We start from the raw sequence: 19,362 nt of genomic DNA on the forward strand, positions 1-19,362 counted from the left end.
CTCCTCCTCAATCAACCTCCCTTTCTCCTTATGATGCACCCTCTAATTCTCCTCCTATATCAACCTCTATCGCACCTTCTAGATCAACGTCTCGTACTCCTCTTGACGCAACCTCTTATGTTCCTCCTGTGTCACTCTCTCGCACTCCTCTTAAGTCCATTTCACTCGCTTCTTTTCTAATACGTCTTGTACTTTCTCCTCCCTCCCCCCCTATATCAACTATCTCTCTTTAATTTATTTTTCTTACATATTACTTTTTCACTTTTTTATGATGAACTAAAATATAACCTCAAGGTGACGCCTTTTCCGAGACCATGGATACAACCTCCATGCTCCCATGTTCCAATCGCTTCTACCAATATGTCATGATGTACTTGTAGAACAAAGGTACCATATTTTGATTTTTCAACCAGTAAATATTATAACACAAATAAATTTCATTTTTACCAAATTGAATTAACTAAAATAAGTGATTTTGAAAAAAGTATCTACTTACAATCTTTTCAGGAACTTCGTGTGTAGCCTTTGATGTGAACTAGCATGATGGTGGAGATAGGTTGTGATCTAGACTTCTAAAAGGATCTCTCAGCTCTAGTTTTTTTTCTTTAATCATTATTTGTTCCAGTTTATCATATCCTCAACGAGATAATCTATGTGGATAGATATTTCTTAATCTATTCTCCTTTCATTTTCGACTTTAACCAATAATTCATGAGTGCTACAAGACTAGACAAACTCCTCCAAAATATCATTATCAATATATTTATACATCAGATCTGGAGGCTCTAAGTTATGATTTGGTTTTGTTATAATAACTTTTGATTTGTGTTTTAAATCCCCTCCAACACTCACTATCATATCCAATCCATTTCTTTTTCAGTATATCATCGTCTGGAACAATAAACACTTCATACATTTATATAATATAGTTGATATTAGTATCAAACCAAAAAAATTAATGGTCATATATACTTGTAAATAAATCATAACATTTAAAATAAATATTGTAGTATTAGTCCATAATTGATCTTTCAAATAATCAGAAACTTCGTGCCAATTATCTATCAAAATGGTGATTTTGCTTATACCTTATACCGAGATGTAACTCCTAAGACTATCAGCATGTTCACCATAATCCTTATCAGTTCTTGGACAAAAAACAATTGGGAAGCGAACACCGCTTTCGTGGGATTTTGACACCTTGGTAATCATCGTAGCACCTCTAGTTTTTTTATAATTATTTTTACTTTTAGTATTTTCAAAGGTTGTATGAGAGGTGCGGGTCGAATTGCTCATCTTTGTGTAAACAAGAACTATACTACTTAACAATAACACTAATCAACAAATTTATTCTAAGCCATCTAATGCATACGAACTATACTATACTCATGGTACACTTTCTAAGAACATTTAACTTGAAACAAAACCAACAACATCAACATTTTACTATACTAGTTCAATTTATACAAAGGATCGAGAAAAATAACAACAAACAAAAAATAGTTTATTATTAGTACATCAAGTGTTACAATTGCTTAAGAACATACATTCAACAATATTTGTCTTTAGATAAGTAGAGTTCCACATATTCTCAAACTAACACTATTCAAGAAAAATAATATTTCAAAGAAAAAACAACATTTCTATCAACATTTAAATGGTCATGACACCATTGTCTCAAGCTAACATTATTCAAAATAAATAAAAAATTTATAAACATTTCAGTGGTTAGTGACACCATTTTCTCAAACTAAAACCATTCAAGAAAAACAACATTTCTATCAACATTTAAGTGGTTAGTGACACCATTTTCTCAAACTAATACTAGATAAAATGAGTTACGTACCAAAAATGTGATGACAACACTTCATTATAGTTAGGTTGTAAGAGTTTATGTTCGAGTTGATGTTGAAAGAGATGATGGAATCTGAGTTTAGGGTATTTTGATAAAGAAGAAAGTCACCTAGTTTTTTAAGAGAATGACAATGAAATAAGGAGTGTTGATAGGTAAATGAAATATTAGAGTATAGATATTTGAAGTATTCATGCAAAATAACTTTCATGTAGGATATAAGGGATAACCAAGGGAATGGATAAATTTAATTTTTTTTAAAAAAGTCATATTCTTGGAAATTCATGCAAATCATATTACCCATCGGTTGGACAGAGTAACCAAGGGAAAAGATAAATTTTTTAAAAAATTATTAGTAAAATAATGGGACATTTAGGTAAATAATTTAACAAAATTAATATTTTTTATTGTAAAGAATCATTTTAATTTTCTTGTACCATGAGTATTTATTTTTCATCCAACAAATATTAATTTCGTAATTAAAAAAAAGGGGAAAAGGGAAAGACGCCAACTGAAAAAATATAATGCTTGGTCCCTAAGCCAATTGAAAAATAAATAAATAACAGAAAATACAATAAATAGGATTTGAAGCGAGGTCTCGGTATACCTTAGCGTTTCAAGAAAATATACCTTGGTTAATCTCAAACCTAAACCTTGGTTTTATACAAGGCTAACCAATAACCTGTGAGATTTTACATTTTACAATAGGGATGATCTCAAATTGAAACAAGCCTTAACACCGGGCTAAGTTTTAACCTAAACTTGGTTTTATCACGGGTTAACCAAGAACCTAAATAAGCTTTTAATATCGGGATGAGCTTTAACCTACACTTGGTTTTATCACAGGCTAACCAAGAACCTAAACAATAGTTTTGATCTCACGAATCCCAAACCTAAGCTTTTTACGGATTTAGCTTCGAACAAAAAAAAACAATCCTTAAGTGGATAAAATGTATAATCAACTTCCTCAAAAGTTCATTGGTGAACTTAAAAATATAACCTTCTAGAATTACAACTTCCTCAGTCACAAAAAGGATTTTCTCGACAATTACTTCGGCTAAATTCTTAGTGATAGAAAGTAAATAAAAGAGAAGTTTTATAGAGAGAGTGAGAAGTGTGAAATGAAACACGATTCTGGATGTTTTGAAATGAGTGGAGGGACCTTTATTTATAGGCTAGAGGTTGGATCAAAAAGGAGTTTATTTTATGGCCAACTTATGACTTTCCAATCGATTGGAAACATATACCAATAGATTGTTTTCCTCCAAATTAATCGATTACCAAGTTAAAAATGGAAATAAAAGATATTTAGCTGTTACACCTCATTAAGATGATATCCTAATCGCTTAGGGAAGATTTTTGAACTTAACCAATCAATTTGTTCAATGTGCCAATTAATTGGAAAAGACAAAAGTTTTCCTAGAGCTTTTCAAACAGCTTCCAACTCATCTTGCATGACTTCAAAACATTTTTGAAAAATATTTCTTAAGAAAATCAGTTAAAAATATATTTTCATGTGTGTGTGATTTAGCCATGCACTTTTACAAGAATTTCCTTATGCATTACAAAGTATTAACTTAGACTAATCGAGATAAGGCTTTCTAAAACTTCTAGACTTTTCCAGATGCTTTTTTTCTTGTAGAAACTTGCTTGAGTTCACTTCAGATGAGACTTGAGTTGTATTCCATTTGGTTGTCATAATTTGATATTCAAGTCCATCAAACCCTAATATCTTGGTTGCATATTTAACCGCTTATGCTTGACTTGTCATTATGGACTATTTGTCATCATTAGACATTAGTTGTCATCATCAAAAGTTATTGTCCTTATTAAAGGCATGTCACCTAGAAGTAACCTGCAAAACAAGGTTCCACAGTCTCCCCCTTTTTGATGACGACAACGCATCTCTTAGGGATGTGGTAAAAGAAACAAATAAAAGTATATGGAGTAATCAAAATCCTCCTTAATTAAGTATAAAGTATATTGTACTCCCTCTAAGAGTATATTTCTCCCCCTTTTTCCAAATCAAAAAGGCGGATAAAGATGCATTGTGAAAAATTTATATAAGCAAACATAGGCAATTAAATATTTAGAAAAGGGAAACACATTGCTTTATTATTAATAGAAGTTTCTTATGAGTTGAAAGTACAAAAATAAGAAGTTGCAAAATTAAAATATTGCAAAAAACATATTAAGCTAAACATTTTAAGAAAACATAGGTAGGATTATTCAATGCCATAAGAATCACCTTTTCTTGCCATGATTTTCTTCATATCCTCGGTTAGACTTTGATAAAATTTCAACACCTTGTCTTTCTTGGTGTCTTCTTACTTGGTTGGTTCATCTTCTCCCTCTTCCTTGAATGATGAGTCTTCTTCTATTTTCCATGCTTGATATGAACTCTTATTTCTCTAAGGTTAGTATATGTGATCCTATGATTTGTTGAGTCTTCTACTACATCTGTGGTGCCAATGTTGAAGCTAACTATAAGTTTTGTGACTATTAATCCATAGAGTAGTCATGAAAATGAGATTTATTTGCATCGGATCACGTGGTTGAGCATTCTTTCTACCCAACTGGTTGAAATTTCTAGGGTCAATATCCATAGGGGTATCATATCTTCCCTAAAAATATAGCTATGGCTTATGATCCTTCTAAAGAGGATCCTAGTGAGAAGGTAACCGAGGATCTTAACCTTTGGTTTTAGGTGAATGGATTTGAAGGGGACTTTCTTCTTTTCTATAGGGTTAATGAAAAGGGTATTGATGGCAGTAGAGTGTTTGAAGTTTTTAAAACCTATTGGTTTATCAAGGGTGTAGGATGTCCCTTTAGTAGGAAGCTTAAAGATTCTCCCAAAGTGATCTTTGTAAAGATCAATTTTCACTCCCCTTACAGATGTTTTCAAAGAAGTTCCTACCAGTCTCATATTTAGGTAGAATTCTCTTACTAAGCTTGGGAAGGATCTATCTGGTATGTTGGTGATGAATTCTTTGATGGAAGCTTGACAAATTAAATTATAAGGCTTATGGCTCTTCAAGAGGCTTGTTCCAAGTACCAAGGTCGAATTGCATTTTTTTTCTAGAATCATCATCTTCTCTTCTTACTTGAAAATTATTAATCTCACATTGAACATATTCGTTCTTGGTGTTTCTTTGGGATTTTGGCTTGAGGAGGCCATGGTAATGGTTACATCAGAAGAAATCGCACAAGAAAAGAAGCTAGAAGGGATGAATTTTGAGATGAAAGAAATAGTGAGAAGGCATACCTATTTATAAATTGTGTTTATGACAATTCCCTTATGTATTTCTGGAAAGTAATTTATGGAGATTATGTTGATAGAAAATCAGGTTGAGATCTTTCCAAAATAGAAGTGTTAATCAATTGGCTAATGCCTCCAATTGATTGATTGGTAAATGAAATCTCTCAAGATTCTGAATGATTTTCATCAATGTTGAGATGTGCTTTACTTGGAGGGAAAGTTTAACTTGGGTATGATATAAAATTAGGTGCGTCAAGCTTCTCCACTCGATTTCCATAGTGTCAATAAATTGGGCTTTTGTTGTTCAACCACTTTAGTGCCTCTCTGGGCCTTGTGCTGGATTTAATTACTTTTTTATTCTCCCAATTTAATCATTTTACACATTCTTTCTAAAAAGAATTTTGGAAACTCATCATTTTGGTTAGTAAATAATATTTTATCAAGATGAGTAAAATTAAACCCCTATTTTAAAGGATTAATCTGAGTTTTTTTTTATCATTTCAACTTTAAAATAGTGCACTACCTCTCATATCAAAAGACTATGATATAAACATCCCTTAAAGGGAAACACCAAACATATTATAATGTGTCTTTCTCTACACATCATTGGATGCAAAAAATGTTATAAACAATAAGGTGAACAAGTCCATTACAAATATATCCACTCAACTGATCACTAAGGATCATACACCTTAAGATATTCTTAAGAATACTTGCATTGATCAATATGATTGATATTTTACATCATCGTACATTCTTGGATCAGAGAATTTATAAAAAACTGCATACTTAGAAGTATATTCTTGCTTTGTACAACTCCATTGATAATTCTCTTAATGCTTTGAGCTACAAATCATACATGCAAAACACTAAGGTTTCACCTTTGGTGCTCACATATTCTTGGGACCAGGTGCATTAGTTCCAGAAGATCTATGGTTGTTGCCTTTAGATCTTTTCATTTTGTCAAAACAAAAAGGCGTTAAAGGGTCAACTCTTTTGCAGTGTGTGCATTTTTAAACTGAACGATCCTTTTTATTGTGATCTATACTTTTTCTAGGTTTTCTATCATTTTTAAATCCTAGTCCATTTTTTTTAAGGAAGGCTTTTGATTTGATAAGATCAAGTCAAGATTTTCTTTCCCTTGGGTAAACTTACCTAGGGTTTCATGCAAATCATTGATCTCCTTTTTCAGAGAGACACAAGTCTCACATGTTTCTCTTGAGTTTCTAATTTTAGTTATTTATATCTTGAAAGATTTATTAACTTCGTCAAGATATTTTAATGACTCCTTAAGACCTAAGTTGTGTTCCCTAAGTTTATCATTTTCTTTAACTAATTGAGCACTCATTCTAAATAATTGTTCGCAAGATGGTTTAGTTACCTTAACAGTATCCTCTTCATAGGATGCCTTTAAGAAAACTTAAACTTCTTTGTTAGAAGAATATTCTTTTATATTTCTCCCCAAGGTTGATGTTTCTCCTTGTTTCCTATGTTCGAATATTGAAGAAACTTCTTCTTCTTCTTCACCGTTTCTTAAACATGCAGTTCCTTAGTTTGATGTTGAATATTCCGAAGATCATTCAACTATTGAGTATGTTATTTTGAAGGATTCTATTGGAGTTGTATGATAAAAGTATGAAAAGCTTGATGATTTTTCGGTTTTTATTTTTTCATCTTTTAGTAATCAAACTAGTTTGTTCAACTTCTCTACAATCTTAATCTTTCTCGATTTTTCCGGAAATTCATGAAGGCTCCCATATTTTGATTTTAGGATTGGATTAAACTTACAATTCTTAAATCTTAGACATTGGTTAGTGACAAACGTTCCAATATAATTTTTAACATTTCTAAACTTTAAAAAACATCTAAAGGTGGTATCTTCATCTTCTACTACTTGTGTGTTCATCTCCTCTTGTTGGATACTTGGAGAAACTCCATACATCATCTCAAGAGTATCCAACATTTCCTTGGGATCTTTGCAACGATGAACATACAAAAAATTACTATCATCTAACGAAATTGTTATAAAACTCTTGGTTTTAAAATCTATACAAACTTTCTCTTTTCCTCTTTGGTCCAAAGGGAATCAGATTTTTTTTCCATTTACTTGGTAATTATGGATAAAAGGATCATTGATTATAGCTTTCCATAATTCATGGTTGATACTTTTAATTAAAAATTCTAAACGTAGCTTGCGAAATGTCAAATATACTATCATTGAAAAGTGATGATGTGTTTAGAAAGGAACTCTTGTTGGAAGTCATCTTCCTTCTGAGACGTTTAGTTTTTAAACAAGAGTTAAGCTCATATACCACTTGTTGAACTTGTGAATTCACACAAAATAGGGGGTGAATTACGTGTTTCAGAAAAACTTGGTTTTGAAAACATTTTTAGAAAAACTTTAGAGTTATGTAGCGGAAAAATAAATTTGCAGAAAGTAAAATGCAAAAATTAAAGAGTTAAGGGAAAAGATAAGACACCCGAAATTATAGAGGTTCGGCCAAACAAAGAAAAAAACCTACTCCTCTCCCCAAGAATTGATCTTAATAGTATCCAATAAACTTATGATTTTTTAGTAGTTTAAACTCTTGAACCCCTTTATAAGAGGAAAAATGAAGTTTATGGTTATCTTCCAACCAAACAACAAATTATGGAATCAAGCAGTCTTCCTTCCAAAAGGTGCATCGAAGTCATTAGTCTCCTTTCTAAAAGAATATTGGAGTGGTTAGTCTTCTAGCTTCAAACAAACTTTGGGACCTTTTAACACTGGGATGAGATCTCAAACCTAAACCTTGGTTTTTTACAAGGCTGATCAATAACTTGTGATATTTTACCACCAGGTTGATCTCAAAGTGAAACAAGCTTTTAACATCGGGCTAAGCTTTAACATAAACTTAGTTTTATCCCGGACTAACCAAGAACCTTGACAAGCTTTTAATATCGGGCTAAGCTTTAACCAACACTTGGTTTTATCACAGGCTAACCAAGAACCTAAATAGGAGACTCAATAACACAAATCCCAAACCTAAGCTTTTTACGGGTTTAACTTTGAACCCAAACAAAAAATCCCTAAGTGGATGAAATGTTCAACCAAGGTATAAACAAAAATTCCTTGGTGAACTTAAAAATCTACCCTTCTAAAATTACAGCTTCCTTACTCGCAAAAAGGACTTTCTCGAAAAGCACTTCAGCCAGACTTTTAGTGAGAGAAAGTAAAGAAAAGAGAAGTTTTAGAGAGAAAGTGAGAAGTGTGGAATGAAACCCGATTCTGGATGTTTTGAAATGAAGGAAGGGACATCTATTTATAGGATAAAGGTTGTCTCAAAAAGGAGTTTATTTTACGGCCAACTTATGACTTTCCAATCCATTGGTTTCTTCCAAATTAATCGATTACCAAGATAAAAATGCAAATAAAAGATATTTAGTTGTTACACATCATTAAGATGATGTCCTAATAGCTCAGGGAGCATTTTTGAACTGAAACAATCAATTGGTTTAACGTTCCAATCGATTGACAAAGACAAAAGTTTTCCTAGAGCTTTTCAGACAACTTCCAACTCATCTTGCATGACTTCAAGACATTTTTGAAAAAATATTCTTGAGAAAATCAGTTTAAAAAAATATTTTCATGTGTGTGTGATTTAGGCATGCACTTTTATGAGAATGTCTTTATGCTTTACAAAGTATTCACTCAGACTAATCAAAATAGGGGTTTCTAAAACTTCAAGACTATGTCATATACTTTCTTTCTCTTAGACAATTGCTTGAGTTCACTTGAGATATGTTTTGAGTTTTATTCCATTTGGTTTCCATCATCAAATAGTCAAGTCCATCAAACCTTAATATCTTGATTTACATCTTTAATTGCTTATGCTTCAGTTGTTATTAAGGACTAGTTATCATCATTAGACATCAGTTGTCATCATCAAAAGTTGATGTCCTTATTAAAGGCATGAAACCTAGAAGTAGCTTTCAAAACAAGGTTCCGCAGGGCCTACAATGATTGACTGTCAAAAGCTCAGTCAAAGGGAGAAAACTGCTCTCCCCACAATCAAAAGAGACTAAGAAGCCTTGATCATTAAGCTACGGTAAACTGATATCTAGATCTCTAGCATATGCCTAAGAAGCCTCTATAAATATCTCATTCATGGAATGAGGAAAAGAGAAGACATCATACCCTTGATATAACACTGAAACACACAGAGTTTCACACCTCACGTGAGCTGACCCTCCCTAACCACGGTAAACATCACCAAACATGGTCTCACACTGCCGCTGACAAGCCCTAACCATTACATTTACTAAGGCCTTTAATTATCCCCTACGTGCGTTGGGATACCACACTCTTGTATTTTTTGACAAGTACAACCTGTAACTAAAAAACCACAAATGTCATAGATGCAGAAAAACCAAAAATGCTCAAAACGCAATGCTCAACCATGCTACCTAATAATGATTATAACTGCATATAATGATGTATATGACACAACCTAATGTTCCTATTTCTCAATGCATGTATAGGAAATCAAATGTGTAAAAAAACTTGGATTTAAAAACTTATCAAATTTGTAGTTTATGTTGAGCACTTCAATTGATTGGATGTTGTAAGTAGAAATTGACAATCCTTTTGGATTGAATAGAGTAGAAATAAAACTTGAAAGTGACTTTTTTTAGAAAAACTTAGAAGTGAGTTGAGAAGAGTTTGTGTGTTTTGTTGAAAATGAGGAAGGGGGAAAGTCTGACGCGTTTTTGATTAAAATCTAATTCAGATATGCACTTCCATAAGTTATACAAAGATATATTTTTCGTATTAATACTTGTAAAAAATGAAGGCCCGAATCACTTACGAATGAATTGAATTGAGTATGGACTATGGTGCGTCTGGAAATGTATTTTCTTATTTGAAGGAATTTTTTATTTTCACTTGCTGCGGGAATAACACTCAGGGTAGGAAAAATAATCACCTATTTTATGAATGGAACTTTTCTAAACTAGGCTCGGTCCAACTAAAAAGCCCGTATGTTTACTATCCATACCTTACACCATTTAACCATACCCCCACAATTTATCAAAATTTTCAAAATTATCTTATCTTTTATCATTCAATATTGATATATCTTTTTTAATTATGCCACTGGTTAATATTACTTCAATCATTTCTAAAATTAATATTTTCCACTCAGGGCCAGCCTCACGGGCTAATGTTTTATACTTCAAATTTTAATTTGGTCATAATATTATAATTTGAGAAAATAATAACAGATATTGAATAAAAATATTATTCTCTTTTTATATATTCTCTTAATCTTGCTGAGATAATCAAATATACATCAATTATTGTGGAACAGAGAAAAAAACTTAGTTTAATAAAATTTTAAATATAAAGAAATTTCAAAAACTAAAAAATTCATTCATTGCACTCATCGGTAACAAGAAAAAATCGAGAGCACGAATTTATAACAAAAAAAAGTTACAAGTCAAAAGAATTTAAACTTTGGAGATTTTTTTTCCAGAAGCTTAGTAAATATCACCCTAAGCTATATCTCAAGAAAAAATCATAAGGTTATATTACAGCTGCTTCTAGTAAGAATTGCAAAACAGCTTCCTTTGTAGGAAGTGAAGGAATTGCACCTCTTTCTGTTACAGTTATGGCACCACATACATTAGCAAAATACAAAGCCTTTCTCAATTTTTTCTCATCCTGCCAAAAAAAAAAAATCAATTAATCCTAAAATTAAGCAGAAAATAAGCAAGTATGAAGATAAGTATTTTTTAAAATTGTATTTATAATATCAATAACTTGTTTATAAATGAATGTTGTTATCACAGATTGATCTTTAAATCAACCGTTTATCGTCGTTTAATGTGAAAATAAAGCATTTAGTTTCAATATAGTTTAAGAATGAGTGAAGATTGAAAAATAACCTTGAAAATAGTTTGGTCAGAAGCTATGCTGTATAGAATTCCACTAACAAATGCATCACCAGCACCAGTTGTGTCAACAGGTTTAACTTTGACACCTCCAACCCTGCCTCTAAATTCCTGAACAGAAATTTGGCTCCGCAATTAGGTATGTTTGGGATAAATAATTTAATTAAGCGCTTAAATTATATAACACTTATCATATAATTATAAGTGTTTGTATAAGTCATTTCTACGACAAAAGATACAATAAAGATGTTTTCATAAGGTATTTTGAAGAGCTTGTGAAAATAAGCTAGTTTACAAGCTTATAAGGACTTTTTGGTGAGTAAATGATCATAAACTTAATTTGAATGAAAAGCTCCTATATGCTACAAGCTAGTCCGAACAAGGCCTTAGGGACTTCTGCTTAGAAATTTGATAACTGACCGTAAAACTAACACTCTAGATATTACATGACACTAACTCATCTGATTATAAGGAAGACGTGTTAGTGTCTATATCGTATGTATGCAGAAATTCCGGCCAAAATTGATTAGGAAAGCATACCTTTGTGTAATATCTACAACCCTTAGATCCTTCAGTAACAATTAAGAGTTTGAGATTAGGATGAAAAAGTTTCTTCAAAACAATATCATCATCATAAGGATCATCACCTCCAGTCAAAAATGTAATCTCATCCTCACTTATCTGTACATAACATAAAAAGTTACAACATCAGATCTACTAAGAAAAATTGTAAAAATTTTTAGACTTACGCTAGCATCAGATAGGGTCGTTTTTGAAGGCGCGCAAGGTCTCTATTTATTTTGTCATGCTTAAATTGTTACAAATCTACACAGTCTCCAAAAACTTGAAACAGCTAGGTGTACATTATTTTTTACCTTAATGAGATCGGCTTGATCCCATATACTCATTATGCCACTCCGAGCAGCCTCGGCAGATGGCCATAACGCCAATCTCAAATTCGGATCATAAGAGAGAATGCAACCAGAGCTTTTGGCAATGCTCATAGCAGCAATGTGTGCTGACTTGCATGGATCATCGATTAAACTAATCGAACCGTAATGGAAAATTCTAGCCTGAAAAATCAATATATCATTCAACATCATTATTCGAACCATAGGTCTTGAACTACAAGTCAGGAAACAAAGACAAATGAAATTTCGAAATACCTGTTTTAAGAGATTTCTATCAAGTTCTGATTCTTGAAGAAGCATATCAGCACTTGGATTCCGGAAAAACAAGAACTCGCGCTCCCCGTCAGATCTAAGCGTGACAAAAGCTAATGCAGTTCTTGCTTTTGCATCAAACCGCATGCCAGAAGTATCGACATTGTTTTGCTTTAAAATATCAGCCAACATATAACCAAATTCATCCGCTCCAACCTTATATACACAGAAAATAAGAAAATAAGATATGATTTTTCAATTTTTCTAAATTTTCTATAGCAGGTGTAATCTCTATCCTGTCCTGGTGTCTGTGTTGGAAAACAAGAAAAGATACATTACCAATATAAGTAAAGAATTAATCAGAACATTCGGTATTGAAACGTGAAGAACTTCTTCGATGATGTGCGGATAGATAGTAACAAGAAAGTGAAGAAATCAAATGACAAAACAGATCAAAAGAAACTTATTTAAAATTATACCTTGCCTATGAAAGCAGATGAACCCCCTAGCCTAGAGATACCAACAGCCACATTGGCAGGAGCTCCACCAGGAGCTTTCTTGAAAGCCGGTGCCTCGGTGAGCGACACTCCTCCTACCGTTGGCACAAAGTCTATCAGCATTTCCCCAAAGGAAACAACCAGTGAACTTGTTTCGTTATGGTCTTCTTTTGTAAAACCATTGGTTTCAACTGCAAAAAAAAGTAGTAGCTCTAATCAATATACATCGGACATTGTATATGATACTTGACAGGTGGAAACCCATAATTATTTGAGAAAAATTTATAATAAAATATTATTATAAGTGTCAGTGTTGGGTCAGTCACAAACACGTGTCAGACACTTGTCACATTACATAATTGCTTCTAACTACTGAGAACAGAAGATTCAACTCATATACAGCCTTACATGAAGAGAATATGTTCTATAGATTTGTACAACTGTGTCCTTGATTTCTAAGGACATAGGAACCAAAGAAAAATCAACTAAAACATGTTATATGTGCCCTTTCTTGTACCACAGCACAGATCCACCAAGTTTAAGAAACTGAAACTGATTACCGCATATAACTACATGATATTTTAACTACAGAGAATCTATGTCCTCGCACAAACTATATATCACCAATATCTTATGTCTACGTGTCAGTGTTGTGTGTGATGTCTATGTTAGTATTGTGTTGGGTGTCTGTGTTGCTGAATCATAGCGCACACACTAAAATCCAACAAGATTTTTCTTATCATATCTACTACCAAATGGTAATACAATAATACTATACAAATCTTAAGACTAGAAATGATTGAAAAATGTCACATGATCTTGATTCTTGTCTTTATCAGATTTAATAAAATAAATCACAAATAGAGCAAAACCCATAATCTCAAAAACCCAAAGATAAAAACTTGATCTCAACCAAACAACAAAAAATAATGAAAATAGTACATGTTCCAACCGAAACAATAAAAACAGTGAAAAAGATCGAAGACAAAACCTGAAGAGATAGTAGAATGAGCCATTAATCAAAACACTGGAGAAGGTACAACTATGTTGTTTGTTAATGTTCTTGAAGTATGAGAGAGAGAATGAAAAAAGGTAGATGAGAATAAGGAGAGAAACGGGTTGGTGTTAGAATAATATTTATGAATGAGAAAGGTGACAGCGAGAAATTCAACAAGAATTAGAGCATAGCACACAGGTTTCTCCAACTTGCTGCCTACACTTTTTCAAACTCTGTCACTTGTTGTTTTCTTGTAATTTTCATGTTGGTTTGATGCATTTCATGTGGACACAACAGTTACAAGTTTTATTTTATTTATTTTAAAATGAATAAGAGGAAAGTTTAATTAAATTAAATATCATTAGTTATTTAGAATTATCATATTAAACTATCACATTGTTTTAAAAGTCAAATCAAAAAAATCAAATGAGTAATTAGTTCAATGTGTTTATTGGATCGGTCATTTGATTAAATTAATGAAAATTTGTGCTAATTAGCTAAAATAAAAAAAAAATCGTTAATTGGAGTTTTTAGATAAATTAATGTTTGTTCTTTTTAAATATTAAAGTGAGGTCGTTTTAGAATTATTACTTTTTGTTGTTAAAAAACTAAAACTAAAACTAAAACTTTAAAATAGAGAAAAGATTTTAAAAATTAAAAATTAAAAATTATTAAAAAATGGAAAATTTATCACTTAAACATTTAACTTTACTCGTGAAAGAAATTGGAATTTTTTTTAATAAACATGGAAAATCATTATCTACAATATTTTTTATATTCTTTTAGGTATTATTATTTCTTAAAGTTTTTTAAAGATCGAGTAATATGATATATTTAAAGACCAAATCAATTTTTTTTAAACAAAATTTGAAACTCAGGGACTAACGTCAACACAAAAGTGAGATATAGAGACGGAGACAAAAGAAGATATAGAAAAAAGGCTAAAACAAAAGGCTCTTATATGGTTCGAATCCGGGATCTCGTGCTTACCATTCTCACACACTGCTAACTGAGCTATCTCATTCATTCAAAATAAAAATCGCTTAAAAACTATAAATAGGAAATCAGACAAAATTTAGGGTATGACAGATGCCCCTATTTAATTACCTTGAACCCGAGAGCATGAGTGACGATAAGTCTTCATGTGATCGTGGTGGGAGATAATTAAATACGAAAGGATCCAAAATTTTATCCGCTAGAAATTGTTATGTAAGTGGCCAGGCCTATACGAAGTCTTGATTGTACTATGGATATGAGAATTTGGTACCGACTTAAGAGCGAATGCTTAACTATGGTAATTTAGAATGACCATTTGTCATCAATGTAAGAATCGATGTTAAAACTAAACGGTCTCGGTGTAAGAATCGATTCCAAGACTAAACGTCATTGATGTAAGATTCAATGCCAAGACTAAACATCATCGATGTAAATATCGATGCCAAGACTAAACTCCATCAATGTAAGAATCGTTGCCAAGACTAAACGCCATCGATGTAAGAATCAATGTTAAAACTAAATGCCATCGATTTAAGAATCGATGCCAAGATTAAACGCCATTGATGTAAGAATCCATGCAAAGAAAAAAGTCCATTGATGTAAGAATCGATGTTAAACTCAATTGTCATCGATGTAAGAGTCGATGCTAAATACAATTATCATTGGTGTAAGAATCGATGATAACTACATTCTCATCGATGTAAGAACCGAAGCTAAAACTCAATTTTCATCGGTGTAAGAACCGATGCTAACAACATTGTCGTCGGTGTAAGGACAAGAAAGCATAGTGGTGTATGAACTGAAATAGAATGACAGCAATGTAAGAACCAAAATAGAATGACAGTGGTGTAAGAACCGAAATAAAACCATCATTCGATATAAGAATCAGAATAAAACCCGCATTGGTGATAAAACCCGAAATAAAATTATGTAGAAGTCACAACTATTTGAGGTCGGGAAATAGAATTTTGGTGTTAATGCATGTTAGAGACATAGTATTATGAATTATGCTCATGAAACATACCACACACAAAAAGAATATGCAAAATGTGTGGTCTAATCTCATCCATACTCATGTTAATTTTTCAATCAACTAGCTTTAGGACTTTGAGATATCATAGGCCAAATGAGATGAATGCATAAAGAAGGGGAATGAGATAAAGAGGGAGGGGAATAGATGAAAACTCAAATTGATCAAAGGAGGACTTTTACCAAATTAATATCATTCATTCATTTTGGGAGATGGTATATACATTCCATCAATCCCCTAAATCCAATTATATTAATTTGACAAACTCAACTCAACCTTGACCAAGGCCCAACAACAATAGTCAAACACCAACAAGTCATCACAATTGGTCAACAAAAATTATTTGGCATTTATTCCAATTAAAAATACTAAAGTAATGCATTTAAATTAAATATGGTTTGTCAAATTCCTAAAACCTCATCAAAACACCAAATAAATGGCCTTGAGATTTATCATAGGTCAAACAAGATCAAAAGACGTTGGAGAAAAAATTTCAAAATTTTTAAAGACTTAAAAGTATTTTTAAACAATTTAAAACAAATGAAAAATCAATTAAATTATGAAAAATATTAATAATGATCCAAAAAATAATTTTAATTCAGAATATGAAAGAGGAAAATATTTGAATTTTTCTTTTGTGAGACTCTCATATTTTTTGGATCAATATTAAAACTAATATGAATTAATGAAAATAAAGAAATTAAATTGAAATTCAAATAATCAAGAAAAACGTGGACCACTTGATCTCCCTCATTAATTGAGGTGGCAGATCAAGTGGCCACCAGCGCGCGTTCCATGATGCGCCTAAGTCAAATGTCCACACGCTTGGTAATTAAAACGTAAGCTCATGATTAAAACGATATAAACTCATCTAATGGCTCAAGACCACGCCACATCATTGCTGGAGCAAAGCGTCGATCGTCTTCTCAGGCGACCTTGGCCGGACTGCTCCATTCATCACCACATCATAAATGAAAAAGGAGGACATGACCTGAAAGGAAAAATGGTGTAGATCACGAATATCACCTCAATTTTAACTAACTCCTCACATATAGAAAGATATGAGGAGTTGAAATTTTAGGTATGTCAACTGAGTTGCTTCAATTTGACCTCTAAGTAACTCAATCTTCTTGCCTACATTGGTAGGACTTCAGACGACCAAAGAATCAAGAGAATTGAGCAAGATTGAGAGAGAATCAAAGAGATGAAATTTTCTGGAAAGTACCTTCAATGCAGGTCTGGATTCAACTGTTCTTGCCTTGGCTCGTGCTTGATCTCACTCAGAATGCTTGCAGGAGTAAAATGAAAATGCACAAAATGTCTTGGATCCCTAGAGTTTTGAATCTCAAAACAGTGAGATTCAAAGTCAATTTCAAGATGAAATTCTCAAGTTTATCCTCTCAAATGGAAGGGTTAGGGGTTTAGGATCAAAGCTGCCGCGAATGTGTGTTCAATTCTGAGGATAAGGGGCTCTATTTATAGATGCAGCTCATGATATTTGCACCTTCAAATTCACTTTCCAAAATTGGCAAATGATGATGTATGGGTGCATGGGCATGTACATGCCCATGAGATCATTGCTTTAGGTCCACAAATGAGTGTGAGAGATTCTGAAATCAACTTGGATTGCAAGGCAAGTGTGTGTGAAGATTTTAAGCTTGATCTTTGCCAAATGATGATACCATGTTCATGCCATGCGCAACCCTATCAATTCTTGTCCAAAATGGATGAACTTGGACTTTTTGGTAAGGTTAGATGAAGAGGAACAATTATCATGTTCAACACTTTTCCATTTGGAGCTTGTATCATGATGAATTATGAGGTGGAAGTTTGGAAATTTCAACATGTTGAAAACTTTTCTAAGTGTCAAGCCATATATCTCAATATGCCACCTTGCTCAAATTTTTATGTGAGCTTCAAATGAGAAACGTGTCTTCATCAAAGTTGTAGCTCTTTCAAATACCTTCAAAATGGTGACCAATTTCATGTCATTTGGGTTTGAAATGATAGAGTTATGCATTTTTGAAATTTGGAAAAATCACTTGTTCAATGGTATAGGTCAAAAGTGACCTATAATGTAGCCTCATATCACATGCTCATAAAAGTTGAATTGAATCTCAATCCCAACATCAAAGTTTAAGTAGAGATCTTGAATTTGATTGTGTAAATTGTAAATATTTCATCTCATATAAATTGAGCAAGTTATGGCCTTGGGAAGTTGACTTTCAAATTAGGGTTTAGACAAAATGACCTATAATGTTTCCACATAGGAAATGATTTTCCAAGAAAAACTAGATCTAGGTCGCAACATGAAAGTTGTTTAGAATGTCATTTAGAGTAAGTTTTCTCTTGGAATAATTTTCATATAGTGAAAATTCTAGGCGATAGAGTCTAGGGAGACCCAGTTTTGATCAGATGAAATCATCTTGCCAACCACCATCAACCAACTTGCTAATATTCAATTCTCTTGACTTTCTAGACTCATGGTAAATCAGATATGCATAAGATGATTAAATTTGAAGTGTACCTTGAGAAATTTTATCAAATAGTGAGATAGCTTGTTTGATAAGTTACTCAAGATACTCAGTCAAACTAGGGTTTTCAAGGAAAATCACCCTTAAACTCTTGAAGAAAACTTGATCAATATAACATGTAGAAATCAATGGAACTCATATATGATGCTCATAAACATTATTGGATCAATCCATGGTTGTTCTCTTTGTTATGATGGTCTTAAACCCTAGATATGAACTTGATAGATCAATGAAGATCATGCCCTACCTACAAAAGAGTTAGGAAAATGAAAAGACATACTTTTGGTATTTTTGTTAGTAAAAATGATAAAATACAAGTATGATACAATCATAAAGTACTTGGTGATCTCTCCTCAAACAAACCCAATAAAGGAGGCTAAGGAGGATGCCAAGGTATGATCTCAATGCTAATGCTTATGATGAATTTGCATGAGGGATCTTAGGGTCAAAATTGGGGTCTTACACATGTAGAGATCAGTGGGACTCATATACGATGCTTCGAAACATTGTGGATCAATCCTTTATTGTGCTTTTAGCCATGAGGGTCTTAAACCCTAGATGTGAACTTGATAGATCAATGAGAACATGCCCTACCTACAAAAGCGTTAGGCAAATACAAAGACATATTTTTGGTATTTTGGTTAGTAAAATGATAGTATGATACAATCACATAGTGCTTGGTGATCTCTCCCAAAACAAACCCAATGAAGGAGGGGTAAGGAGGATGCCAAGGTGTGATCCCAATGATAATGCATGTGATGAAATTGCATGAGGGATCTTAGGGTCAAAATTAGGGTCTTACAGCTTCCCCTATTTAAGGACATTCTAGCTGAGGAGGTGAAGGTTAAAATCTTCTCATCGACTCAGTAGAATGAGCTTAAATAAGAACATATAGAATCAAATTTTGGTCCCTAAGAGACCTCATGATGCGTATGATATGAATGTAAAAGCAAATTCTCTGTGGGGAAATATTGCCACAAAGGAAAAGAAAGAAGAGATACCAAAGATCCGTAGGAGCATAATGCATTTCGTGAGGAAAACTCACTGGGGAGACAGAGACTCTAGGGGGATAAAAGGTTACGCGTAGGTTAGGCTATGACTTG

At 32.6% G+C, this 19,362-nt stretch overlaps 1 protein-coding gene across 1 annotated transcript; it reads right to left on the reverse strand.

Moving 5' to 3' along the window:
- Nucleotides 1-10,500: 10,500 nt before the first annotated feature.
- LOC127130454 (probable fructokinase-7) lies at nucleotides 10,501-13,971 on the reverse strand. Its single transcript, XM_051059464.1, has 7 exons — nucleotides 13,694-13,971; nucleotides 12,685-12,893; nucleotides 12,209-12,421; nucleotides 11,918-12,115; nucleotides 11,583-11,723; nucleotides 11,037-11,153; nucleotides 10,501-10,812 (listed from the first exon to the last, which is right to left on the reverse strand). Exons 1-7 carry the CDS (start codon nucleotides 13,716-13,718, stop codon nucleotides 10,675-10,677), a joined length of 1,041 nt encoding a protein of 346 aa, XP_050915421.1. The 5' UTR covers nucleotides 13,719-13,971; the 3' UTR covers nucleotides 10,501-10,674.
- Between the last annotated feature and the right edge of the window lie 5,391 nt (nucleotides 13,972-19,362).

Source organism: Lathyrus oleraceus, chromosome 1 (assembly GCF_024323335.1).
Source record: "Lathyrus oleraceus cultivar Zhongwan6 chromosome 1, CAAS_Psat_ZW6_1.0, whole genome shotgun sequence".
NCBI lineage: Eukaryota > Viridiplantae > Streptophyta > Magnoliopsida > Fabales > Fabaceae > Lathyrus > Lathyrus oleraceus.

Bases quoted from the DNA above. Each gene is read 5' to 3' on its own strand.
- LOC127130454 (XM_051059464.1), bottom strand. From the start codon at position 13,718: ATGGCTCATTCTACTATCTCTTCAG. The intron at 11,724-11,917 runs GTAAAAAATAAT...TGTTATGTACAG, and splicing joins ATCAAGCCGATCTCATTAAG to ATAAGTGAGGATGAGATTAC. The intron at 11,154-11,582 runs GTATGCTTTCCT...ATTTCTGTTCAG, and splicing joins GTTGTAGATATTACACAAAG to GAATTTAGAGGCAGGGTTGG.